Source organism: Oncorhynchus tshawytscha, linkage group LG25 (genome assembly GCF_018296145.1).
Source record: "Oncorhynchus tshawytscha isolate Ot180627B linkage group LG25, Otsh_v2.0, whole genome shotgun sequence".
Taxonomy (NCBI): domain Eukaryota; kingdom Metazoa; phylum Chordata; class Actinopteri; order Salmoniformes; family Salmonidae; genus Oncorhynchus; species Oncorhynchus tshawytscha.
The window spans coordinates 18,792,510-18,818,555 of NC_056453.1; the positions used below are offsets into that span (position 1 = coordinate 18,792,510).

Genomic DNA, 26,046 nt, shown 5'->3' on the forward strand with positions numbered 1-26,046 from the left:
CTGGACAGAGAGAAAGGAGGAAGAGAGGGATGAGTATCGGGAGGAGGATGAGTACCACCAGAAGGAGCAAAGAGGGAGTGGGACAAAACAGAGTGATGAGTGCCAAAAGGAAGCACAGAAGGGGACAGAGGAATGAGAGGAGGAGGAAGGAGAGAGAGGTAGGAGATTGATCGATTGACTTTGGACAAGGGTCACCTCTAGCTGTTTGTAGACCACGTCAGGTAGCTCCTGTTCATATGTCTTGAGCAGGGTAATGGTGTGTTGGAGCGGCTCAAACATGGCGTCCGTCACACCCTGCCTCTCCTTCACGGCCAGCAGGTGACCCATGACCCCCACCAGGCCACCATAGTCGCCCTGCTCCACCCTGTGACCCAGCCCCTGCTCTGCTAGACTGATAAACTCCTCCAGGTCTAACAGGCTAGAGAGGGAGAGAGAGAGAGAGAGAGAGAGAGAGAGAGAGAGAGAGAGAGAGAGGGAGAGGGAGAGAGAGAATGTTTAAAAGTTTAAAAACAAGAGAGACAACATGAAGTAGAAGGGTACTTTGACAGAGTTCTTTTTCTCCCCGGAATCCTCTGGTATCTGCCTAACAACCTGTGTGGGATATTGGTAGAGTTAGAGTCTGCCGACCTGTTCGTGACGTGGTCTATGAGGTGTTGTTTGAACATGAGACTCCACTTCCTGACGATGTTGAGCAGGGCACTCTTAAAGGCCCGTCCGTCGACCCTCATCCACCCCTGGAACACACACACTGGCTCCAGACCCTGCACCTCTTCATGGATACGCTCGTATCTGGGGTTACACACACACACACACACACACACACACACACACACACACACACACACACACACACACACACACACACACACACACACACACACACACACACACACACACACACACACACACACACACACACAGAGTCATCATTACATACACACTTGCACACACACACTCAAAAACACACTCTATTTATCTCCCTTACCCATCCACCTGCTCTCTAAACTGCTCCAGTGTAGGTGGGTTCTCTGGGACTCCATCCTCTGCATGAGCCTCTATCTCCTGACTGGTCAGCAAGTGGCCGTACAGCAGGAACTGGCGCATAAACTCCTTCCTGTCGTCAACGTACAGGTATGCATAGCGCTCCAAAGAGTTACGGAACTCACAACACGTCGCCATGACGCCCTGCACACGTTCCATCAGCAGCTGGCGCATGTCCGCCAAATCAGCCATGTCTTCCATAACAGCCTGATAGTCGGCAGATTAGAATTATTTTATAGATGATAGATTATAGATACAATACACATTCTAGATGATGGGTGAAAGGGATACTGGGAGATTCTGGCAATTAAGCGTCAGATGAACTCGTGCATACCATTTTTATGACTCTGTGTGCATACCTGTAGACTAACAGTAACTGCGCTAACGCTAGTAAGCATTGGCTTGCGAAGCTACCGCTAACTTCCTTGATACTGCAGGCAGAGACATAAACATGGTAAAAAATGCCAGAATCTCACAGTATCCCTTTTAGGGTGGCAAACTTGACATATATTATATGACAAACTTGACATATAACATCTTCCCCCCAAATTCCCAGGTTTTCCAGAAATCCTGGTTATGTCATCCTGATTCCGGGAACCTTTCAACAGGGATTTCTGGAAAACCGGGGAATTTGGGGGAAAGTTATCTGCATTCTGCAACCATGGTAGTGTTGTAGTACCTGGTAGTGTGGGACGCTGCTGTGCGCGGCCAGGCGTGCCACCAGAGAAGAGGTCCTGTAGATGTCATTGACCAGGCTCTCCACCAGGTCATAGAAGCCATCAGCAACTCCGTACTCCAGCGAAGGGTTAAACACCATGTCAGGAACCCTCAGGTCCAGCTGGGCCTCAAACAGAGGTGCCACACCACCACGCTGGTCTGAGGGAGGGAAGAAGGGGGCTGTTTCACAAAAATGTGTGAGTCTAGTACAAAGTGCTCGTCTTACACTCAGGAGGGCTCGCCAGCATGTTAGTCCAACCTGAGGTGGATACACAAACAAATGTACTGATCATTCAAGTGGAACGGATCATTGCTCACCGGTGTTGTCGAGGAAAAACTTGAGGGAGCATTCGATGCCGTTGAAGAAGCCGTCTATGACCATCTCGTCTATGTACTCCACATAGGCTTTCCACTCCTCAGAACCTGGGTCTGCTCTGAACAACTCCAGGTTACTCTGTCACAGAACGAAGACACCCACACTCAAAATCAAAGAGTAACATGTACACGGAACATGCACCTTTTATTTGTATAAAGAAATGAATAATGCCTTTTAACCCTTTACATCCGTGGGGATTGGCCTATACGGATATGGTTACATTGAAATGTTTCTGACATAAGACATATATATGTAAAGCATAATCATAGTACCAATTGAAAGGGAATAGAGTGGAGTTTATGGGAATATCATTAGATCAAAGTTGAGAACAAAAAAACATTTCACCAGACTCAAGACTAAATCCAAACATTACACTTGATTTTCTGTGCATTTTAAATTTACTGTACTTTTCACAGTATTTTCACAGATAACAACATCTGAAAATACTCTGGAAACATTCAGTAACACGATGACAATATTCCTGGAAGATGTAGGGTAGGTGCACCATAAGACAAAAAAAACAACAAGGGTTTGAGTGAGATGACTGACTGGTGTCTCCAAGTGGACACACACCTCTCCAAATTGTGCACAGTTCCTAAGCAATTTCAATGCACTTCGATGGGTCAAAAAAATAGTCTTCAACTATACGGTGCGTTTTTGATCTCTCCTAGCTGTGCCGACGAGGAACTACAGCAAGCACACTTGTAGTTGTTTTGTTTGGAACACAACTCTGCATCCCTGTTGTTGTTTACGCAGAAACGGACCATTATATATCACTATCTGGGTCAGGTGGGCATCATTTGAAAGCCTGTTCTATTGCCAATATGACTGGTTAAGTTATAAAATACGATCTTACAGTGCTCTGCTTTCACAAGGCAATTCAGAGAAACAGATGGTAATTTTGGTGAGCAGAGAAAGGTGCCAAGGGTGCACACACGTGCGTGTTCCGCTGGGATCTTTCTTCACAATAGGCAGACGTAGGCTCACTCTGTTCAGAACAACCCAGGGTATGACCCCATGTCATCTTGTAACTGTACATCAAACATAATGACCATAAAAGGTGACACTGCATATGACATGATCTGGTTTTATGATATGGAAATGTGAAGTGCACATTTGGACTCGCGGGGGTTTGGATTGCTTGTCTGACATCAAAGCCGTATTTATTATAATCCACAACGTCTCATCTTTCAACATAAATTGAGTCCTCTTAATTCACAGCATTTTCCTCACTCAGACAACAAAACATTTGCAAAAGTTGCCAAATTCGCAACTTCTGCAATGATGACTAACACATAACTCCTAATATGGTCAATAAAGTTCCCTGCAAAGCCAGAAGTGTTTATGACCTTCATGTTATTTGGTATAGTCACCTTCAGCAGGAAGTGTATCTTCTCTCCGGAAGAGCGTATTTGGGCGTAACACCTTTCCAGCCTGTCAGCCCGGTCGTCCAGGCTGAGAAGGGTGTCTCTCTTGCCCTCCCTTCGTTCATAGAGGGGGCTGGCCAAGGCCCTCATACAGCCCTGGATCTCCTCCACGTGGTCCTTGGTTCTCTGGAGCCTCTTCTCCAGGTCACACACACACTCACGCACTTCCTGGATGTACTCCCAGATACCTGGTCACAAACAGGGGAAGGAAATGGACACGTGTTAAAAGGGCCATCACAGTTTCAAATCTATGTTTGTCAGAAAGTTTTCAGACCTTGAAAGTAAAGTGAAGATGAAACCATGTCCCACAACTTGTGTAGGATCCAGCTACTCGCCTCAATCCCTGAAAAAACGTCTGACAAATGTTGAAGTGTAATGTCCCTCTAAGGAAAGGTGGTCAAGGTTGTTACAGTGTTTCCACTGATCTATTCTTAAGCAGGGCACTGAGGCATCCGGTGCTGCCAACCCAACTCCTAGTCTGGTTACCAGCCTGTTTAGCTATCATTCCACTCCTGCCATGCTAAACAATCTTTACCATATGAAACGGAGTGGAAAGTTAGCTAAATAGACTTGCACCCAGGCTATCCAACTCCTTCATCTTCTACTAAAACCTCAAAGTGAAATGATAGGGAACTGGCTCCACATACATCTACCATAAAGCAGGCTCTATATAACACCTTGTCCCCTTTAATTATTCTCCATAACACAGTAAGCAGCACCAGAAGTAACATATTGTTTTTGTCTCCATCTGGCCACACACCTATCCAAAGTGTGAACACTTCCTAAGTCATTTCAATGTACTTTAATGGGACAAAAAAAAATCTTAAACTATAAGGTCCTTTTTTGATCTCTCCTAGCTAGAAACAAATAACTTTCTTCTGAAACGCGTCAGTCTATTCTTGTTCTGAGAAATGAAGGCTACTCCATGCGAGAAATTGCCAAGAAACTGAAGATCTCGCACAATGCTGGGTACTACTCCCTTCACAGAACAGCGCAAACTGGCTCTAACCAGAATAGAAAGAGGAGTGGGAGGCTCTGGTGCACAACTGAGCATGAGGACAAGTACATTAGAGTGTATAATCTGAGAAACAGACGCCTCACAAGTCCTCAACTGGCAGCTTTATTAAATAGTACCCGCAAAACACCAATCTCAACATCAACAGTAAAGAGGCAACTCTGGGATGCTGGCCTTCTAGGCAGAGTTCCAGTGTCTGTGTTCTTTTGCCAATCTTAATCTTTTATTGCAACTCTGCCTAGAAGGCCAGCATCCCTGAGTCGCCTCTTCACTGTTGACGTTGAGACTGTAGTCATAATGTATGTATGTACTGTATTAAACATTTTAGTCATTTAGCAGAAGCTCTTATCCATACCGAGTTATAGTAGTGAGTGGATACATATTTGTTCGTCTTTTTTGTACTGGTCTCCTGTGGGAATCGTCCAACTTCCCTGCTGTTGCAAGTGCCATGCTCTACCAACTGAGCCACACAGGCTTCTCTACCCTGTCCTTCAGGAAGCTGTGGGTCCTACAGTAGGCACCTACAGTAACTCTCCCAAACAACACTGATTGAATCACACTGTATCAATCAATGATTGAAGAACTGTGGCTTAGTCATCTGTTCCAAACACATCTTCTCTCCTGGGGTCTCATGTCATGACATCGCAGTCAGTCCTGTCCCGGAACTGACAAAGGTGGAGGGAACATCATGAAATAGGCATGTGAGGAGAATATACAGTAGTTACAGTAGAACAGTAGAGTAATGTAGCCAAGCCCAAGTGAGAAGGAAATTGTGGATGGTTTTTGCCCAAGTTGAAACATTAGGGCACCCGTAATGCCCCACTTCCCCCTGTAGTTTTGACCTCTGACCTTGGCTGTTCCAGTTGATGTCCTCCTCTGCCTCTCTGAGATGCGTGTCGATGTCTCTGAGCTGACCCTGGACCAGTGGGTGCTCCACCTCCAGAACCGTGCTCATAACCTTGTTGTATCTCCTCACAGTGAGCTCCAGGTTGGCTATGTACTGCCACAGCTGACCCCTGCTAGTGTACACCTGCTCTGCAGTGTCCGGGATGGACTCTGTCTGCCTGGCCTTCAGGTACTTCACCTCTCTCAGGACTGAGACCAACTGGGGGGGGAGGGGAGAGGGGCGAGGTGGGGTTTCAGGGGGAGGAGATAGGAGGAAGGGAAAGAGAGAGAGGTGGAGGGGGAGATGAAAAATAACAAGTTCACTGTAGCAACAATGTAATTTACAGTAATGTTGAATACAAGATCATTTCCCCCTAGTTGTACCTGTGGGTTGAAACTGACGGAGTTACGTTTATAGTACCTGTGGGTTGAAATTGACAGAGATGAGGCGGGTAGCTGGATCTCGGCTGATGAGGGGGAGGTTGAGATTGTACTGGGACTTCTCTCCCACTGTCTCAGTCCATACATCAAACAGCTGACGGGAGTAACTGGGGGAGGTAGTTGGTTATCAAAGCTAGTTAGTTTAACTCAACTCTGGACCTCGAAACCAGTTCCCACTGCTTTTTTTTCATTGTTCCTCATCTAATCAGGGACTGATTTAGACCTGGGACACCGGGTGAAGGCAACGAATGATCAAGTAGAACAGAAAACTGGTTTAGAGAATTAGTTGGTTGAGAGTGTTTCCCAACTCCGGTCCTCGACTACCCCAAACAGCATACATGTTATTGTAGCCCTGGACAAAAACACCTGATTCAACTTGTCAAGGGCTTGATGATTAGTTGGCAAGTAGAATCAGGTGTGCTTGTCCACAATAAAAAATGTGTACTGTTGGGAGTACTCAAGGACCGGACTTGGGAAACACTGGTTTAGAGAGTAAGTTAGTTGATCAATTAACAGAACAAGTAACACATTCCTATTACACCGTTAATGCTAAACAAGCTACTGCAGATTTCAATAAACTGTAATAACAGACATGTGTTTCTCTAATGAGCCACTGTATTAAAAAAAAGAATGCTCTTCAGTAACAAATAGAAACATGCAGCGAAAGCGACTAAACCAAAGTGAGGAGTGAGAACAACACAGACATATCAAATCTAAATGTATTGGTCGCGTACATGAATTTGCAGATGTTATCGCAGGTGCAGCGAAAATGCTTGTGTTTTTAGCTCCAACAGCACAGTAATACCTAACAATTTTTTAAAAAGTAAAATAAACAATATACACATTATCCAGAAAAAAAATAAAAATAAGAAATATCAGAACGAGCATTGTCAGAGACCGGAATATATATATTTATAAACTGGGTGGTTCAAGCCCTTAATGCTGATTGGCTGACAGCCGTGGTATATCAGACCATATACCATGGGTATGACAAAACATTTATTTTTACTGCTGGTACCCAGTTTATAATAGCAATAAGGGACCTCTGGGGTTTGTGGTATATGGACAATATAACACACCTCCTCGGGCCTTATTGCTTAAATATACAGTACCAGTCAAATGTTTGGACACACCTACTCATTCAAGGGTTTTTCTTTATTTTTTAACTATTTTTTATTTTTTAACTACATTTACATTGTAGAATAGTAGTGAAGAAATCAAAACTATGAAATAACACATGTAGTTACCCAAAAAAAAATCAACAAATCAACATTCTTCAAAGTAGCCACCCATTCCACAAATGACCTTTTAACAAGGCACACCTGTTAATTAAAATGCATTCCAGGTGACTACCTCATGAAGTTGGTTGAGAGAATACCAAGAGTGTGCAAAGCTGTCATCAAGGAAAAGGGTGGATACTTTGAAGAATCTAAAATCTAAAATATATTTTGATTTGTTAAGCCTTTTTTGGTTACTACATGATCCCTTATGTGTTATTTCATAGTTTTGATGTCTTCACTATTATTCTACAATGTAGAAAATAGTAAAAAATAAAGAAAAACCCTTGAATGAGTAGGTGTGTCCAAACTTATGACTGGTACTGCATATATTTAGACATATAATGGTGTGTTTTGTATGTAAACAGTATTATATTGACCAGTGTCCAATGACTTGACTACAGTATAAAGTGAGTAAAAAAGTATGTAAACACTATTAAAGTGACCAGTGTTCTCTATATACATCGGGCAGCAGTCTCTAAGGTGCAGGGTAGAGAGAACAGTGAATGAGGCTAGAGGTGACTATTTAACAGTCTGATGGCCTGGAGGAAAAAGCTGTATCTCAGTCTGTCGGTCCCGGCTTTGATGCACCTGTACTGTCTCCGCCTTGTAGATCATAGCGGGGTGAACAGGTTCGGGTGGCTGATTTCATTTATTGAATCTCTCACCTACACAGGGAGTCTAGTAAAGGAGGAGGAACATACAGTAGGGGACAACTAAACGGATTCATTCACTACAGAGAACAGACAATATGTCAGGCTCCTGGACGGCTGTACCAATCTGTAAAGAGACTGTTTATGATGAGGGCTTCAGAGCACTGAGGTCCTTATTGGATTCCTGCTGATGGTTCATCTCCCGAGTTAGGCACAGCAGACGCTGAGGCAATCAAACGCCTGGGCTAAAACTATAAATCAAAGTGTTTAGTGTTAGCATAATGACCTGTGTGTGTGTGTGTGTGTGTGTGTGTGTGTGTGTGTGTGCATGCGTGTGTGTGTGTGTGTTTGAATGCCTTTAATAGCTGACTGGAATATGTAAGCAGCACTGCTGATTACAACTGTATAACAAGGTCCCTAAAGTCTGACTGGAGTGAGCAGGGTGCAGGGGACACATGTTGTTCATCGTGGTATTTTAGATTGGGTGCAGGGACAACAATGGAACGGGTGATATTGTACATTTGATGCAACGGAATGTGAGTGGTTATGTGATTGGTAATGTGATTGGTAATGTGAGTGGTAATGTGAGTGGTTATGTGAGTGGTTATGTGAGTGGTAATGTGAGTGGTTATGTGATTGGTAATGTGAGTGGTTATGTGAGTGGTAATGTGAGTGGTTATGTGAGTGGTAATGTGAGTGGTTATGTGAGTGGTAATGTGAGTGGTTATGTGAGTGGTTATGTGAGTGGTAATGTGAGTGGTAATGTGAGTGGTTATGTGATTGGTAATGTGAGTGGTTATGTGAGTGGTTATGTGAGTGGTTATGTGAGTGGTTATGTGAGTGGTAATGTGAGTGGTTATGTGAGTGGTTATGTGAGTGGTTATGTGCGTGGTAATGTGAGTGGTTATGTGCGTGGTAATGTGTGTGGTTATGTGAGTGGTTATGTGAGTGGTAATGTGAGTGGTTATGTGAGTGGTTATGTGAGTGGTTATGTGCGTGGTAATGTGAGTGGTTATGTGCGTGGTAATGTGTGTGGTTATGTGAGCGGTAATGTGAGTGGTTATGTGAGTGGTTATGTGAGTGGTAAGGTGAGTGGTTATGTGAGTGGTAATGTGAGTGGTTATGTGAGTGGTAATGTGAGCGGTTATGTGAGCGGTAATGTGAGCGGTTATGTGAGTGGTAATGTGAGTGGTTATGTGAGTGGTTATGTGAGTGGTAATGTGAGTGGTTATGTGAGTGGTTATGTGAGTGGTTATGTGCGTGGTAATGTGAGTGGTTATGTGCGTGGTAATGTGTGTGGTTATGTGAGTGGTTATGTGAGTGGTAATGTGAGTGGTTATGTGAGTGGTTATGTGAGTGGTTATGTGCGTGGTAATGTGAGTGGTTATGTGCGTGGTAATGTGTGTGGTTATGTGAGTGGTTATGTGAGTGGTTATGTGAGTGGGTGGTAATGTGAGTGGTAAGGTGAGTGGTTATGTGAGTGGTAATGTGAGTGGTTATGTGAGTGGTTATGTGCGTGGTAATGTGAGTGGTTATGTGCGTGGTAATGTGTGTGGTTATGTGAGTGGTTATGTGAGTGGTTATGTGAGTGGTAATGTGAGTGGTAAGGTGAGTGGTTATGTGAGTGGTAATGTGAGTGGTTATGTGAGTGGTAATGTGAGTGGTTATGCGAGTGGTAATGTGAGTGGTAATGTGAGTGGTAATGTGAGTGGTTATGTGAGTGGTTAATGTGAGTGGTATTGTGCGAGTGGTTATGCGAGTGGTAATGCGAGTGGTAATGTTAGTGGTTATGCGGGTGGTAATGTGAGTGGTTATGTGAGTGGTAATGTGAGTGATTATGTGAGTGGTAATGTGAGTGGTTATGTGAGTGGTTAAGTGGTAATGTGAGTGGTTATGTGAGTGGTAATGGTTATGTGAGTGGTAATGTGAGTGATTATGTGAGTGGTAATGTGAGTGGTTATGTGAGTGGTTATGTGAGTGGTAATGTGAGTGGTTATGTGAGTGGTTATGTGAGTGGTTATGTGAGTGGTAATGTGAGTGGTTATGTGAGTGGTAATGTGAGTGGTTATGTGTGTGATTATGTGAGTGGTAATGTGAGTGGTTATGTGTGTGATTATGTGAGTGGTAATGTCACGCCCTGGTCAAAGTATTTTGTGTTTATCTTTATGTATTTGGTCAGGCCAGGGTGTGGCATGGGGTTTTTGTAATTGTGGTGTGTTTGTCTTGGGGTTTTGGTGGTGGTATTGGGATTGTAGCTTAGTGGGTTGTCTAGCAAGGTCTATGGCTGTCTGGAGTGGTTCTCAATCAGAGGCAGGTGCTTATCGTTGTCTCTGATTGGGAACCATATTTAGGCAGCCATATTCTTTGAGTTTGTCGTGGGTGATTGTCCTTAGTGTCTTACTTGTACTCTCTGTTAGTTTGCACTAGATAGGCTGTTTTCGGTTTTCATTACGTTTATTGTTTTGTAGTGTTTAGTGTTTAGTCGTGTTTACGTTTTGTTTAATAAATATGGATCGCAATCGACCCGCTGCAGTTTGGTCCGACTCTCCTTCATCACCACTAGAAAACCGTTACAGAATCACCCACCACCAACGGACCAAGCGGCGTGTCAACAGGCAGGAGCAGCCGAAAAGGAGATGCTCAACAAGGATTTCTGGTCATGGGAGGAGATCTTCGACGGGAGAGGACCCTGGGCTAAACCAGGGGAGTGTAGCCGCCCAAAGGAGCAACAGGAGAAGAGGCAACAGAGGCAGCAGCAGCAGGAGCAGCAGCAGCTACAGTGGGAGAGGTTGCACCACCTGGAGATATGGACATGGGAGGAGGAATTGGACGGTAAAGGACCCTGGAATGAGCCTGGAGATTATTGTCGCCCCAAAGCCGAGCTGGAGGCAGCAAAAGCAGAGAGGCGGCATTATGAGGAGCTAGCACGGCAGAGCGGATGGAAGCCCGAGAGTCAGCCCCAAAAATGTCTTGGGGGGGGTTCACAGGGAGTATGGCTATGCCAGGTAGGAGACCTGCGCAAACTCCCTGTGCTTACCGGGGGGCTGGAGAGACCGGGCAGGCACCGTGTTATGCTGTGGAGCGCACGGTGTCTCCAGTGCGGGTGCACAGCCCGGTTCGGTATATTCCAGCTCCTCGTATCGGCCGGGCTAGAGTGGGCATCGAGCCAGGTAAGGTTGGGCAGGCTCGGTGCTCAAGAGCTCCAGTGCGCCTGCACGGTCCGGTCTATCCAGTACCACCTCCACACCCCAGCCCTCCGGTAGCAGCTCCCCGCACCAGGCTTCCTGTGCGTGTCCTCGATCCAGTTCCAGCACCATGCACCAGGCCTTCAGTGTGCCTCGCCTGTTCAGCGCAGCCAGCGCTTTTCTCCTCTCCTGCGCTGCTGGAGTCTCCCGCCTGTTTAGCGCAGCCAGAGCCTTTCTCCTCTACAGCGCTGCCGGAGCCTCCCGCCTGTTCAGCGCAGCCAGAGCCTTCCTCCTCTACAGCGCTGCCGGAGCCTCCCGCCTGTTTAGCGCAGCCAGAGCCTTTCTCCTCTCCAGCGCTGCCGGAGTCTCCCGCCTGTTTAGCGCAGCCAGAGCCTTCCTCCGACACAGCGCTGCAGGAGTCTCCCGCCTGTTCAGCGCAGCCAGAGCTGTCAGTCTGCATGGAGCAGTCAGAGCTGTCAGTCTGCATGGAGCAGCCAGAGATGTCAGTCTGCATGGAGCAGCCAGAGCTGTCAGTCTACATGAAGCAGCCCGAGCTGCCAGTCTGCATGAAGCAGCCAGTCTACATGGAGCAGCCAGAGCTGTCAGTCTGCATGGAGCAGCCAGAGCTGTCAGTCCGCATGGAGCAGCCAGAGCTGTCAGTCTACATGAAGCAGCCCGAGCTGCCAGTCTGCATGAAGCAGCCAGTCTACATGGAGCAGCCAGAGCTGCCAGTCTGCATGAAGCAGCCAGAGCTGTCAGTCTGCATGGAGCAGTCAGAGCTGTCAGTCTGCATGGAGCAGCCAGAGCTGTCAGTCTACATGAAGCAGCCCGAGCTGCCAGTCTGCATGAAGCAGTCAGTCTACATGGAGCAGCCAGAGCTGTCAGTCCGCATGGAGCAGCCAGAGCTGTCAGTCTACATGAAGCAGCCCGAGCGGCCAGTCTGCATGAAGCAGCCAGTCTACATGGAGCAGCCAGAGCTGTCAGTCTGCATGAAGCAGCCAGAGCTGTCAGTCTGCATAGAGCAGCCAGTCTGCATGGAGCTGCCAGTCTGCATGGAGCTGCCAGTCTGCAAGGAGCTGCCAGTCTGCACGGAGCTGTCAGTCTGCACGGAGCTGTCAGTCTGTGAGGAGCTGCCAGTCTGCAAGGAGCTGCCAGTCAGCACGGAGCCGCCAGAGCGGTCAGTCTGTAAGAAGCCGCCAGAGCTGTCAGCCTATATGGAGCAGCTAGTGCCGCCAGTCTGCCCAGCGCTGCCAGTCTGCCCAGCGCCGCCAGTCTGCCCAGCACCGCCAGTCTGCCCAGCGTCGTCAGTCTGCCCAGCGTCATCAGTCTGCCCAGCGTCGTCAGTCTGCCCAGCGTCGTCAGTCTGCCCAGCGCCGCCAGTCTGCCCAGCGCCGCCAGTCTGCCCAGCGCCAGTCTGCCCAGCGTCGTGTCTGCCCAGCGTCGCCAGTCTGCCCAGCGTCGCCAGTCTGCCCAGCGCCGCCAGTCTGCCCAGCGCCGCCAGTCTGCCCAGCGCCGCCAGTCTGCCCAGCGCCGCCAGTCTGCCCAGCGCCGCCAGATCTGCCAGTCAGCCAGACTCTTCCAGATCTGCCAGTCAGCCAGACTCTTCCAGATCTGCCAGTCAGCCAGACTCTTCCAGATCTGCCAGTCAGCCAGGATCTGCCAGTCAGCCAGGATCTGCTGAAACCACCAGCCAGCCAGGAGCTGGTAGATATATCTACCTGCCTGAGCTTCCTCTCACTCCTGAGCTTCCTCTCACTCCTGAGCTTCCTCTCACTCCTGAGCTTTCTCTCACTCCTGAGCTTCCTCTCACTCCTGAGCTTCCTCTCACTCCTGAGCTTTCTCTCACTCCTGAGCTTTCTCTCACTCCTGAGCTTTCTCTCACTCCTGAGCTTTCTCTCACTCCCGAGCTTCCCCTCAGTCCCGAGCTGCCTCGGTCCCGAGCTGTCCTTCAGTCCCGATCTGCTCCTCAGTCCAGTGGGGTTCTGGGTGAGGACTACTAGGCCATGGTCGGCGGCGAGGGTGGACTAGCCAGGGACGAAGGGAGAGGGGACTAAGACATTAAAGGAGTGGGGTCCACGTCCCGCGCCGAAGCCGCCACCATGGACAGACGCCCACCCGGACCCTCCCTATTGTTTTGAGGTGCGTTCGGGAGTCCGCACCTTAGGGGGGGGGGTTCTGTCACGCCCTGGTCAAAGTATTTTGTGTTTATCTTTATGTATTTGGTCAGGCCAGGGTGTGGCATGGGGTTTTTGTAATTGTGGTGTGTTTGTCTTGGGGTTTTGGTGGTGGTATTGGGATTGTAGCTTAGTGGGTTGTCTAGCAAGGTCTATGGCTGTCTGGAGTGGTTCTCAATCAGAGGCAGGTGCTTATCGTTGTCTCTGATTGGGAACCATATTTAGGCAGCCATATTCTTTGAGTTTGTCGTGGGTGTCCTATGTGTACGCTCTGTTAGTTTGCACCAGATAGGCTGTTTCGGTTTCGTTTATTGTTTTGTGTAGTGTTCGTGTTTTCTTTGTTGTATTAAACATGGATCGCAATCGACACGCTGCAGTTTGGTCCGACTCTCCATCACCACTAGAAAACCGTTACAGGTAATGTGAGTGGTTATGTGTGTACGTGCGTATATCAAATCAAATGGTATTTGTCACATGCGGCGAATACAAAAAGTGTTGACTTTACAGTGAAAGGCGTACTTACGAGCCCTTTCCCGACAATGCCGTTAAAAAGTAAGGAAATGAACAAATAGATACAAAAAGAAAATAGCAACACAATAAAATAACAATAATATGCACACACACACACACACACACACACACACAGAGAGAACATCATTGAAACACAATAGAATGCTTTGTCTTGCAGGTTCCTATGTTGGACGTGTTGTGTAGGGCCATTGTACACAGGGTATTAGTATGATGACAGAGCATATGAGATTATGAGAGCTCCGTGAACCACACTGCCACAATGGAAACATAAATCACGACAGGAGCTCCATGCCTCCATGCTATATTACGCTGTGGCCCTGCCTTCCATACACGTAATCCACTACACTGATTTACACTAGAAAAAAATGCTGCATTTCTATAAAGCTTACAGGATTTTCATTTTAAACGCATTTCAATAGAGTTGTTCAGAAAGTTCAGACTGAAAGTGGTAGCAGAAAAGATCTCGGGGGGTTACATAGATAAAATTGAGTTAAAATACCTATCCAGTAACTGCATCATCTCCTCATACTTCTGTACGGCTCTTTCTCCTGCTGTAGACTCCAGACACCTGAGAAGAAACCACCACACCCAAAGGCTGAACTTCTGCTAAGCTAACACTGGTACAACCACCAGCAGCAAAATCTAAGGGGTAAAGTAGCGATGCGGGGTGAGAGGAGACTCACGGGTGGGTGATGTATCTGAACATGGAGAAGGGGGTCTGGATTCTCTCCTGTAGTTGCTGAGCCCACCTCATACCTCCTGCTACAGCTGGCATGTTCCTATTCACAGGAGTATAACCTGGAGTGATGGAAACACACAGATTGAAGAACGAACTAGAGAGGTAAAGGTTCTGGAGAAACAGTATCATGTGGCAGCAGTGATAACAGTGGCAGGCAAACTAGTAAACGGTCAAACGTTCATCATAGCAAGAGTGTTGATGATTTCTTTACATGTATTACTTTGGTACGAAATTATGATATAAAATGGTGTGAGTTAAAAGCAAGGCATTTTACCCAGTTCCTCCTGTGTGTGTGTGTGTTTGTTGAAGAGCAGTTTGCAGCAGTCTAGCTCTCTGTCAAACAGGCTGATAAGGAGAGGATATCTGTCCAGAGCATCCGCTGCCACGAGGGGGCGCTCTAACAGGCTGCCAAACATATCCAGCACCTGCAGGGAGGACAGTAGGGTATCAGTGTGTGTGTGTGTGTGTGTGGTGTGCCTCTCCTTACCTTGAATGCGTGCTCCAGTCCAGAGGCATCATCGAAGGCCTGACAGAAAACTGCTCCCAGACGACGGTCTGTATCCTCCACCTTACATCTGAACTCACACACGTCTGCCTCAAACTCCTACATGGAGACACATACACACAGTCAGGTAGTTAGACAGCCCTTTCAAGCCCTTTTTGACAGCGCTTTTAGACAGCCCACAAATAAATTGCTTCACTTCAAATGTGTTTGGCCAAAATTAACCATATCTGCTGTTACAGTAGATTATTATTAACTTAATCTGGGTCCATACAACTGCCCCTTGTTCCCATATTCTTTCTTCATTATAGAGTAACGCAGGGATCATTAACTAGATTCAGCCACGGGCCGATTTCTTCCTCAGTGGATGGTCAGGGGGCCGGAACATAAAAACAAATCATTTGCAAAATGACAGCAAGAAGCCCAAACAGATATAATATTTGACTAAAACATCATCATTTCAAACCTTGCTTAGTCTTGTATACAATCACATATATCTCTGCGTGGGAATACTTTGGAACAATCAATTGGAACAAATTTATTTCTGGTATTTTTACAGTCTTTTATGTCCAACAATTCACAAAAAAAGACATATATGATATATATATTTTATTTTTTTTGTTGCTCAGAAAACTTCGGGGGCCAAATAAAATCATCCATGCGCCGTAGTTCGGTCCGCGGGCTGCCAGTTTAGGAACCCTGCTGTACCGTATTGTTGACGTCGAGGCAGTCGTAGGGCTTCTCAGTGAGGACTTTATATGTGTCCAGGAACTCCTGGTGGAGCCACAGGACCTGCTGGCTTAGAGCTCTGCCTCGGATGCCTCCAAACTCCACCTTCTCCAGCTTTAACAGGTCCACTGCTGTCAGGAGGACATCCTACAGACAGGGACAGAGAGGGACAAACACAGAGGAGACCCTGTTAAACATCAAGCATTTAATGTAGTGTATTGGCTGCGGTTATGGTGTTTATGGTAAACAGTAGGCTGGGGCAGTATACAGTATATACCGTATAACAGGGTATTTTGAAATTACCACTGTATGATTTTCAAAATCCGGGAGGGGGGTCTAATATGTGATTAATAAATTATCTCCAGCTCAGGGCTCCAGCTATGCATTTGGTTTGCTAACTTGCTAGTTAAGTGGCTAGCTTGGATCAATACTTTTCTTTGCTATTTTTGGGGGATTTGGAAAGAAATAGTGCCCCTTGTGTACACTGCCGGTAATACCGTATATCCTGGTATGGTACAGGAACTGTATGATGGTATGAAACTCTTAATACAGCCCAACCCTAGTACACAGTATGTTTGGCTTATTAGTGTGTGTTTGGACTGAATAGATATGAATCCTGATATCTGTACAATATTGATGTCTGTAGGGTGTATTTTCACTACTTTTGATGTGTTCAATAAGTTAATGTGTTTCAATATTCCATAAATGTTTCTAAAGGAAATTTAAAAATATATTTTTAAAAAGTCAACCCTGTTTTTATTAATTGATCCTCACCTCAATGGTTTTGACACGGTCGATGAAGCGGTCGAGGCCAGAGAAGACCATGAGTGGGTGGAAGTCCCACGGTTGGATTTCCCTGCCCTTCCTCTGGTACTGGCCCAGGCTGGCCCTCTTCTCCTCATAGGTCAGTCTGAAGGTGTTTAGAATGTCCAGTGAGGTCTGGACCTTCCGCAGGCTCTCAGACACGTCTCCCTTTAGCACCTCCTCTGGGCTCAGATACACCCGCGCCTGAGGTGGAGGACAAATCAGAGTATGTGATGTCAAATGAAGACCCATATCCATAGATATACATATATTCACCTTCCTATACATATACAACAATCAAAACAGCAGTTAGCAGACAAATCCACAACATTCATGTATATTCATGAGACTGTATGAATGTGGTCATGGTCACAGTCCCGTAAGTCGTGTAAGTAAAGCACATCAAAACATGAACGTCATTTAAAAACAAACATTGTTTTTCAATGCAACTGGAGAATATGTTGCATTACTGCAAAATGGAGGAAAAGTACTTCATAGAGTTATTACTACCACCAGTATTACATGATTGACTGTATATTCGTGTACCTGTTGTATGAGTAGATTGCATGTCTCCTGTAGCAGGACGATAAGGCGTGCTGGGGTGTTGTAGTAGCGTGAGTTGGACCACACCAGACACACAATGTGCATCAGAGGCCCGATCTGACCCTTGACCTCAGGGAACTCCACATTCTCCAGGTCCTCAAAGAGACGCTGCAGCGGACGAAGGTACATACAAATGTCCTTAGCTTCCTCTAGGGCTGGGGCACACACACAAACACACACACAGGCAGATACAGAATCAGACACACACAGGTTCAAGTTCACTACGTTCTAACACAATAGGACAATCCGGGGTCCCCAGTCCCTTCAGACACAAAGATAGTAGAAAGCTTGCAATGGAGTCTTAGTTTTAGTAGCACCTAATCAACACCTCCGATACAGCATTAACATTAGTTGAACCCACAGTGCGGTTTTACTTTATCGCCAATTTGTTAAAACGGGGCTTTAGTTTACCTGCTAGAACGTCCTGTAGCATGTCTTTAAAGGCAGGGTAGTAGCTGCTCTCCATGGCATCCAGCAGCTCTGCCATCTTGGTCACCTTGGAGGACTTGAACTGAGAGTGGATGCACTCCAGGTCTGCATATCTACACAGAGAAGTTAATTGGAGTAGTGCCATATACATTCGTTTTTATATGCATACATATCGAGAAAAAACAAACATTTGTTTATATATGGGTCACTGTTTAAAAAAAACATGCTACTGTTTCCTGCCTACTGAGCACAACGCAGGGCCCTGGCATATAGTGTAGGCCCACTACAGTACTGACCTGCTCCTCCAGAAGTTGATCTCAGTGTGTGGTGTGGGAGTCTTTCCCTCCAGCAGAGGCTCAGATGAGTCCTTCTTCAGGACCCCACGAATCTGGTGGCTCCATTCTATCACCACTGACTCAATGGCATGGATGATGCTCTTGTCCACTACATCTCCCCTGTAGGTGGCGATAACATGGGTTAGATAGGGGTTTGAGACTGGGGTTAGGGGTTAGGTCTGGGTTAGGGTTAGGGTAGCCTAAAGATCTGGTGACTCCAGCTGAATCATAAAACATGTTGATATCTATCAAGTCTGGGGAAATACAGGTGTATATGTTATAACACGCCTAAATACACTGCTCAAAAAAATAAAGGGAACACTAAAATAAAACACCCTAGATCTGAATAAATGAAATATTCTTATTAAATACTTTTTTCTTTACATAGCTGAATGTGCTGACAACAAAATCACACAAAAATTATCAATGGAAATCAAATTTATCAACCCATGGAGGTCTGGATTTGGAGTCACAGTCAAAATTAAAGTGGAAAACCACACTACAGGCTGATCCAACTTTGATGTAATGTCCTTAAAACAAGTCAAAATGAGGCTCAGTAGTGTGTGTGGCCTCCACGTGCCTGTATGACCTCCCTATAACGCCTGGGCATGCTCCTGATGAGGTGGCGGATGGTCTCCTGGGGGATCTCCTCCCAGACCTGGACTAAAGTATTCGCCAACTCCTGGACAGTCTGTGGTGCAACGTGGCGTTGGTGGATGGAGCGAGACATGATGTCCCAGATGTGCTCAATTGGATTCAGGTCTGGGGAACAGGCGGGCCAGTCCATAGCATCAATGCCTTCCTCTTGCAGGAACTGCTGACACACTCCAGCCACATGAGGTCTAGCATTGTCTTGCATTAGGAGGAACCTGGGGCCAACCGCACCAGCATATGGTTTCACAAGGGGTCTGAGGATCTCATCTCGGTACCTAATAGCGATCAGGCTACCTCTGGCGAGCACATGGAGGGCTGTGCGGCCCCCCAAAGAAATGCCACCCCACACCATGACTGACCCACCGCCAAACCGGTCATGCTGGAGGATGTTGCAGGCAGCAGAACATTCTCCACGGCGTCTCCAGACTGTCACGTCTGTCACATGCTCAGTGTGAACCTGATTTCATCTGTGAAGAGCACAGGGCGCCAGTGGCAAATTTGCCAATCTTGGTGTTCTCTGGCAAATGCCAAACGTCCTGCACGGTGTTGGGCTGTAAGCACAACCCCCACCTGTGGACGTCGGGCCCTCATACCACCCTCATGGAGTCTGTTTCTGACCATTTCAGTAGACACATGCACATTTGTGGCCTGCTGGAGGTCATTTTGCAGGGCTCTGGCAGTGCTCCTCCTTGCACAAAGGCGGGGGTAGCAGTCCTGCTGCTGGGTTGTTGCCCTCCTACGGCCTCCTCCACGTCTCCTGATGTACTGACCTGTCTCCTGGTAGTGCCTCCATGCTCTGGACACTACGCTGACAGACACAGCAAACCTTCTTGCTACAGCTCACATTGATGTGCCATCCTGGATGAGCTGCACTACCTGAGCCACTTGTGTGGGTTGTAGACTCCGTCTCATACTACCACTAGAGTGAAAGCACCGCCAGCATACAAAAGTGACCAAAACATCAGCCAGGAAGCATAGGAACTGAGAAGTGGTCTGTGGTTACCACCTGCAGAACCACTCCTTTATTGGTGGTGTCTTGCTAATTGCCTTTAATTTTCACCTGTTGTCTATTCCATTTGCACAACAGCATGTGAAATGTATTGTCAATCAGTGTTGCTTCCTATGTGGACAGTTTGATTTCACAGAAGTGTGATTGACTTGGAGTTATATTGTGTTGTTTAAGTGTTCCCTTTATTTTTTTGAGCAGTGTATTTGAACACTAATGTTATTACATGTTATAATGCATAACCCTACTGTGTTGTAATGTCCTGTTATAATATGAGACAGCCGGTCATTTAGGTTACCTCTTGTCCCGCTCCAAGGCAGCCTGCTCTACTCTCTCTGCCCCAGGTGGTAAAGGCAGCAGAGTCTTGCCTTTCACTTGGCCAGACACCACAAACACATTGGTCTTCAGGGAATGCACATGGCGCTGAATGTCCTGGGATACCACCTGAGGCCATTCACTGTGGTTCCTACCGTTGGACAGCAATGGGACCACAACCTGAAAGGCATAAGGGGGAGAATAAGTATAACATCAACTTTATCACAGTAAAGAGTATTACAAAATAATGTATAATAATAATAGCTATTATTCACTCATTTCCAGTTGTGTAAAGTACTTAAGTAAAAATACTTTAAAGTACTACTTAAGTCGTTTTTTTAGGTATCTGTACTTTACTTGACTATTTATATGTTGGACTACTTTTACTTTTACTTCACTACATTCCTAAAGAAAATAATGTACTTTTTACTCCATACATTTTCCCTGACACCCGTTACATTCTGAATGCTTAGTAGGACAAGAAAATGGTCCAGTTCACTCAGAGAACATCCCTGGTCATCCCTACTGCCTCTGACCTGGAGGACTCACTAAACACAAATGCTTCGTTTGTAAATGATGTCTGAGTGTTGTAGTGTGCCCTGGCTATCCGCTGGTAAATAATAATAAAAAACAAGTTAATTGTGCTGTACGATTTGATTATTATAATATATATAAGCAATTTGAAATGATTTATACTTTTGATACATAAGTATATTTTGGCAATTACATTTACTTTTCATACGTAAGTATTTTTCTGGGTGACTTTCATTTTTACTTGAGATATGTTCTATGAAGTTATCTTTACCTTTACTCAAGTATGACAATTGGGTACTTATTCCACCACTGCTCAACTCATTACCTAAAAATAATATGAGATGCCTATGTAAAGTATTGTCGTTGATTATAGTTCAATAGTTTGTAACATACAGACACACACACCTGTTATAGGTGAGCTGTCCTGCGCAGTGAGCATTGCTTTAATTCTTACCTCCTCCACTAGTGCAGAAAACTGGTCAAGCGGCGCGTAGGACAAGTCTCCATATAACAAATGACTTTTCATTGAGTCAGGGGTTAGAGCTGTTTTGCTTCTTTTGACGAAGTAAACACCCTTGTTTTTAACGGTCGCTGGAAACCCGACAGTGGGCAGCAAGTGGCCAGCTGCATTCAGAGACACGACTAGTGTCATTTGGTCGGGTTTGTCCAAGAACTCTTGAATAACTTGCTTGTTGTCATCGGTGGAAATACATTTTTGCCACCGGTCTTGCTTCAGTTTTAGAGTTTTTAACACGTATTTCTCTATGAATTCGAATCTCCTGTCCCCCGCCGGAGAATCTTCCATTCTTGCCCTGTTCTACTATCCTCCTCGGCTTTTCAGCCCACTGCCACAGTGACCCGGTGGCGTGAGGGGGTTTGTGTATAAAGTGATTGTGTCCTGGCCTCCATAGTAACGCTGTGTTTGCATTAATGAACCATCCGTTGCTTGGGGAACAAAAGCTACCCCCTGGCTCTGACCCATGTCATTCTTCCAGATAGGTTAACTAGGTAACTAGTCGCGCTTTCAGTTTGTGTGCCGACTTCTCAAGACAGAGGAGAATATTAACTTTAGTCTACATGAGAAGCACTACAACAGGTGATACGCTTTGGTAAAACGTTGTGCGCAAAAGGAAACATGCAGGGTAGCCTACCACCACACCATTTCAAGGAAAATAATTTCAGTCTCAAATCGTAGGCCTTGTATTAGGCTATCCCACATTTTTGCGTATAATGTTGAGCAAGACGCCATAGACGGACCATTTATCTTATCCCAAATACAGAAACATGCAATTGCCAATACCTGCCACAAAGTGGCACCAGTGCAGTACAAACAGCTACCCTAGTCAACCTCATCCAACCACTCCAGTGACCTCTATTTAAGGGTAAGGGCTGGTCCTAACCAATAACTGACCCTAATAAAGCATGACCTTTTTTGGGAACTTTATTGAGGTTTTACGTTTCTATTTACTTTGACATATAAAGCACATCAAGCAATCCTATCTCCTTGTGAAAATACTATGAACATAACATTTTGAAGCTTAAAAGACTGATAAATCTAAAAGCAAATGGGACATAAAAGCATTGGCCATAAACACTAAATATTGCACTACTACTTCATTCATTATACAGTATCTGAGATGTACTTTCTCTGTTCCTGATTAAAAAGATCCAACCACCAATGAACAGTTTGTGTTTTTCCATCTTTCTGTCACGTACAGTAAATATCAGCAATCCTAACATCATGATGATACATATGTCAAATCTGGCAAAGGAAAACAGAAAGTGTTTATTATCATTCAGGGTTCTGATGTGGGGATGAAATAAAGGCATTATCAGCAGCATAATATAAAATATTTGTCTTTGTCCTCTTTTGTCCACTTTCAAAGGGATAAGTGAACTCTGAGTAAACAGCGTAGACCTCCATAGGAGAGAAAGGGGGAGGGAGAGAGAATGTCCGTGTGTCTGTGTGTGTGTGTCTGCGTAAGTGTGGGTGAGTGTGTCTGAGCGAGTGTGTGTATGTGTTTGTGTGCCGGGAACCCAGTGTATGTGAGTGCCCGGAACCCATCGACCAAGGAGTCTCAGTTCGTCTCCCTCTTTGAAGATTAGCATGACAGACCAAAGGCAACAACCAGACCAGCCCAGGGTCCGGCTTTCCATTCCACAATCAAAGAGGGTCTTCGTCACTGATACAAGAGGGCTGTTGTTAACAGCTAGCCGGGTGGCTATCTGTTCGCATGGTTATGTACACTACCACAGATGCCATTGTGTCTGAGCCACTGTGGGATTATTCATCTTCACAAAATAAACAAATAAAGATGACAGGCATCCACATATAGGATTCTTTACTTTTATTTTATTAGTCCCAAAGCACATTAAGCATATAATAACTGATTGATAATAACTGTTGATATAAATGGGTACACACTGCCATGTTACAACCCTCAGCTAGCTACAAGCCTCAACTAAAAAGCAGTACAGAAAAAAACTAAGAGAAGTGAAAATATATGGGTATGATCCTATACCTGAGAATAAACCCATCTCCTAAATCTGTTTACTCTGCCCCATCAGACCTGACTTTACCCTGCTACATTCACCCGATAATGGCATCATATCAAACATAGTAAAAAGGTATAAAAATATATTTATGGCCTCGTTAACATTCTTTGGTTTAGCATCAGATGTTTGGTGGTCCTTCTCTCTATTTCCTTTTCCTTTCCTGCTTTCAGATGTGTGTAAGACCTTTGTTTAGGAAGAGAGTACAATTGAAGTTGATGAGAGAGAGGGAGCAACCTTGATCTTTGCACTGTACCGTATGTAACATAGTTTTGTGGTGATATTATGCCATTATATACTTAAGCAATAAGGCCCACGGGGGTGTAGTATATGGCCAATATAAATTGGCTAATGGCTGTTCTTAAGCACGATGCAACACAGAGTGCCTGGTTACAGGCCTTATCCGTGGTATATTGGTCATATACCACAAACCCCTTGGGCCTTATTGCTTAATAATATAAAGGCATAATATAATCGGGTTACCAAAGTAATTAGAGCAGTAAAAATACATGTTTTGTCATACACGTGGTATACAGTCTGACATACCACGGCTGTCAGCCAATCAGCATTCAGGACTCGTACCACCCAGTTTATAATATACAGTAACGTAATGTACAAGTAAAGAGTAAAGAGTGACATGAGTGACTACAGATTTTAAAATAATTCTACAATTTCCATTTCTTTTGCGAATAAATGAACATCCAAACACAATAATATTACTTATGTTTCAAATTTCTTAGATGTACCAATATATTGACACATAGATTTATTGTGGATATCACACCAACGGCTGGGATTACCATGAATCCTCCCACTAACTAGACCAGTGAGATGAGGAGGAGACCCAGCAGAAGAGGGAGAGAACTCAGACTCATCCCCATGGCTTTGTTACACAGACTCCCCTTGCAGCAGTTGAGGTTCGTCTGGTTGGGCATCTCAGACCAGAGGCATGAGTCACTGGAGGCACAGCCTCCATAAATGGTGACTTTGCCCCCATCAGGAGTGAGCTCTGGCAACATGCAAAACAAAAAAAAAGGACTGTAAAACATCTCTGTTGTCAATGTCTCTTTGGAACTCTAGAAATGAAGTATTAAAATAATTCAAACGTGTCACGTCTCATGGGGTTTCATGCCAGTGAAAATGAACTCACGTTTATATTTGAAGCAGTGGTCTTCAATTCCAATGCATTGCAAAACTTCATAAGTACCATTCACCCAGGTGTGACATTGTAGTTTATTGGGCTTGTCACTGAGGGCTGCCCAGACCACAGATTAACAACCATGTCATTAAATAACAACCTACGCAAACTAATAAATATCAAGCGTTGCTTTTCTCAAACTAGACCATCAATGGAGAGCTTGTAAATTTGACAAGATGGGTGTTCTTACCAGGGAGGGTGTCTATGTTGCAGCCTGTCGTGTTGCAGCAAAACGAGGATTGGGAGGCTTGTGAGTATCCGTTGTTCATTGACAGTTCTGTTACTTTATCCATGAAATAACAGTTTTTGGCTACATACGTACAACCCTTAGATACTCTGATGGAATCTGAATATGATGGAGAGAGGAAAGGTTCAAAATCATTCACAATGCAAACTGTAACAATGGTGCAATTGTACATTTGAAATATAAAATAGAAACATATTGGGGGAAAAATACTTCAATGTGTAATGAGTCTGAAATGTATTACAACCCATTATTACAAGAACAGACTCAACTCCATACTTACCTGAAGGATATTCTATGCTTGTTAAGGTGGAACATACTGCTTTCACACAGTTCTTTAATACTGTTGTCCGACATTTTTCATCCTCAGGCTCACAGGTGTAGCAATTGAGCATGTCAGCTAGAAACCAAAGCATCCAAGATTATGAAAAAAAGAAACATGTATATATCAATAGTGGTCCATCGTTAAACAAACAATTAACTAAACTCATCAATTGCGATCGTCATCGTGTTATTATACATCAAATTAAACATAACGGCTGTATGTCAAAATAAGGTGTATGTAAGAACCAATCTACATGGATTCAGTAAGTCACCTGTGTAGAACAGTGTGAAGGCGCAGGAGATTGTCAGGATGAGCTTCATCGTGGATAGATAGACCGCTACGAGGTACAAATGAACTGAGCTCCTTACAAATACAGCTGTCTTTCAACCGTTTCACATCATTTACTGATCGTTCAGCCTATTCAAACTGTTTCTTATCCACATAAGTTAATCATTAATTTCCCAAATCCCCCAAATGTATCAGGTACAGCATTGTTAAATGTGACATTTATCTCCATATTTCCAAGGGCTGTAGAGTGGTTGGTTTATCATAGCAGACACAAAGGTCTGCCAAACAAAATATACAACATTTGCTCAACACATTTGCTGCTGACACTGCGTCCTTTTTGTGTGAATGTCACCTTTGCATTCCTTTATGTGCTCACAGTAAGGTCAAACTGGAACAAATCATGCTCACAGTAAGGTCAAACTGGAACAAATCATGCTCACAGTAAGGTCAAACTGGAACAAATCATGCTCACAGTAAGGTCAAACTGGAACAAATCATTGCTCACAGTAAGGTCGAACTGGAACAAATCATGCTCACAGTAAGGTCAACTGGAACAAATCATTGCTCACAGTAAGGTCAAACTGGAACAAATCATGCTCACGGTAAGGTCAAACTGGAACAAATCATGCTCACAGTAAGGTCAAACTGGAACAAATCATGCTCACAGTAAGGTCAAACTGGAACAAATCATGCTCACAGTAAGGTCAAACTGGAACAAATCATGTTTTTTTATCATTCATATAGACTCTATTTTCATAATGGTCAATTACTTGATCCACACTGAGTGTACTAAGTGTACAAAACATTAGGAACACCTTCCTATTATTAAGTTGCACCCCTTTTTTCCCTCAGAAAAGCCTAAATTCATCAGATATGGACTCTACAAGGTGTCGAAAGCATTCTACAGGGATGCCGGCCCATGTTGACTCCAATTCTTCCCACAGTTGTGTCCAGTTGGCTGGATGTCCTTTGGGTGGTGGACCATTCTTGATACACATGGAAAACTATTGAACGTGACTACTACCATACCCAGGTTCAAGAGCACTTCAATATTTTGCCTTGCCCA

The 26,046-nt window shown here is 45.0% G+C and overlaps 2 protein-coding genes across 2 annotated transcripts in view; both read right to left on the reverse strand.

Moving 5' to 3' along the window:
* The window catches only part of dnah9 (dynein, axonemal, heavy chain 9), a 127,189-nt gene extending 105,832 nt beyond the window's left edge, over nucleotides 1-21,357 (reverse strand). Inside the window, exons 1-19 of the mRNA XM_042306070.1 lie at nucleotides 20,827-21,357; nucleotides 19,822-20,018; nucleotides 17,825-17,983; nucleotides 17,511-17,641; nucleotides 17,043-17,254; nucleotides 16,467-16,700; nucleotides 15,672-15,839; nucleotides 14,949-15,065; nucleotides 14,736-14,886; nucleotides 14,406-14,520; nucleotides 14,222-14,290; nucleotides 5,883-6,009; nucleotides 5,426-5,681; nucleotides 3,508-3,749; nucleotides 2,077-2,212; nucleotides 1,721-1,917; nucleotides 986-1,248; nucleotides 628-789; nucleotides 196-418 (exon numbers count right to left, since the gene is read on the reverse strand). Of these exons, the coding sequence (XP_042162004.1) occupies nucleotides 196-418; nucleotides 628-789; nucleotides 986-1,248; nucleotides 1,721-1,917; nucleotides 2,077-2,212; nucleotides 3,508-3,749; nucleotides 5,426-5,681; nucleotides 5,883-6,009; nucleotides 14,222-14,290; nucleotides 14,406-14,520; nucleotides 14,736-14,886; nucleotides 14,949-15,065; nucleotides 15,672-15,839; nucleotides 16,467-16,700; nucleotides 17,043-17,254; nucleotides 17,511-17,641; nucleotides 17,825-17,983; nucleotides 19,822-20,018; nucleotides 20,827-21,177 (3,510 nt within the window). The 5' untranslated portion in view covers nucleotides 21,178-21,357. The remainder of the gene's footprint in view (nucleotides 1-195; nucleotides 419-627; nucleotides 790-985; nucleotides 1,249-1,720; nucleotides 1,918-2,076; nucleotides 2,213-3,507; nucleotides 3,750-5,425; nucleotides 5,682-5,882; nucleotides 6,010-14,221; nucleotides 14,291-14,405; nucleotides 14,521-14,735; nucleotides 14,887-14,948; nucleotides 15,066-15,671; nucleotides 15,840-16,466; nucleotides 16,701-17,042; nucleotides 17,255-17,510; nucleotides 17,642-17,824; nucleotides 17,984-19,821; nucleotides 20,019-20,826) is intronic.
* A 1,945-nt stretch (nucleotides 21,358-23,302) lies between these two features.
* LOC112233673 (urokinase plasminogen activator surface receptor-like) lies at nucleotides 23,303-25,469 on the reverse strand. The gene is made up of 5 exons (XM_024401448.2): nucleotides 24,964-25,469; nucleotides 24,651-24,767; nucleotides 24,314-24,469; nucleotides 24,076-24,180; nucleotides 23,303-23,934 (listed from the first exon to the last, which is right to left on the reverse strand). Exons 1-5 carry the CDS (start codon nucleotides 25,010-25,012, stop codon nucleotides 23,744-23,746), a joined length of 618 nt encoding a protein of 205 aa, XP_024257216.1. The 5' UTR covers nucleotides 25,013-25,469; the 3' UTR covers nucleotides 23,303-23,743.
* Between the last annotated feature and the right edge of the window lie 577 nt (nucleotides 25,470-26,046).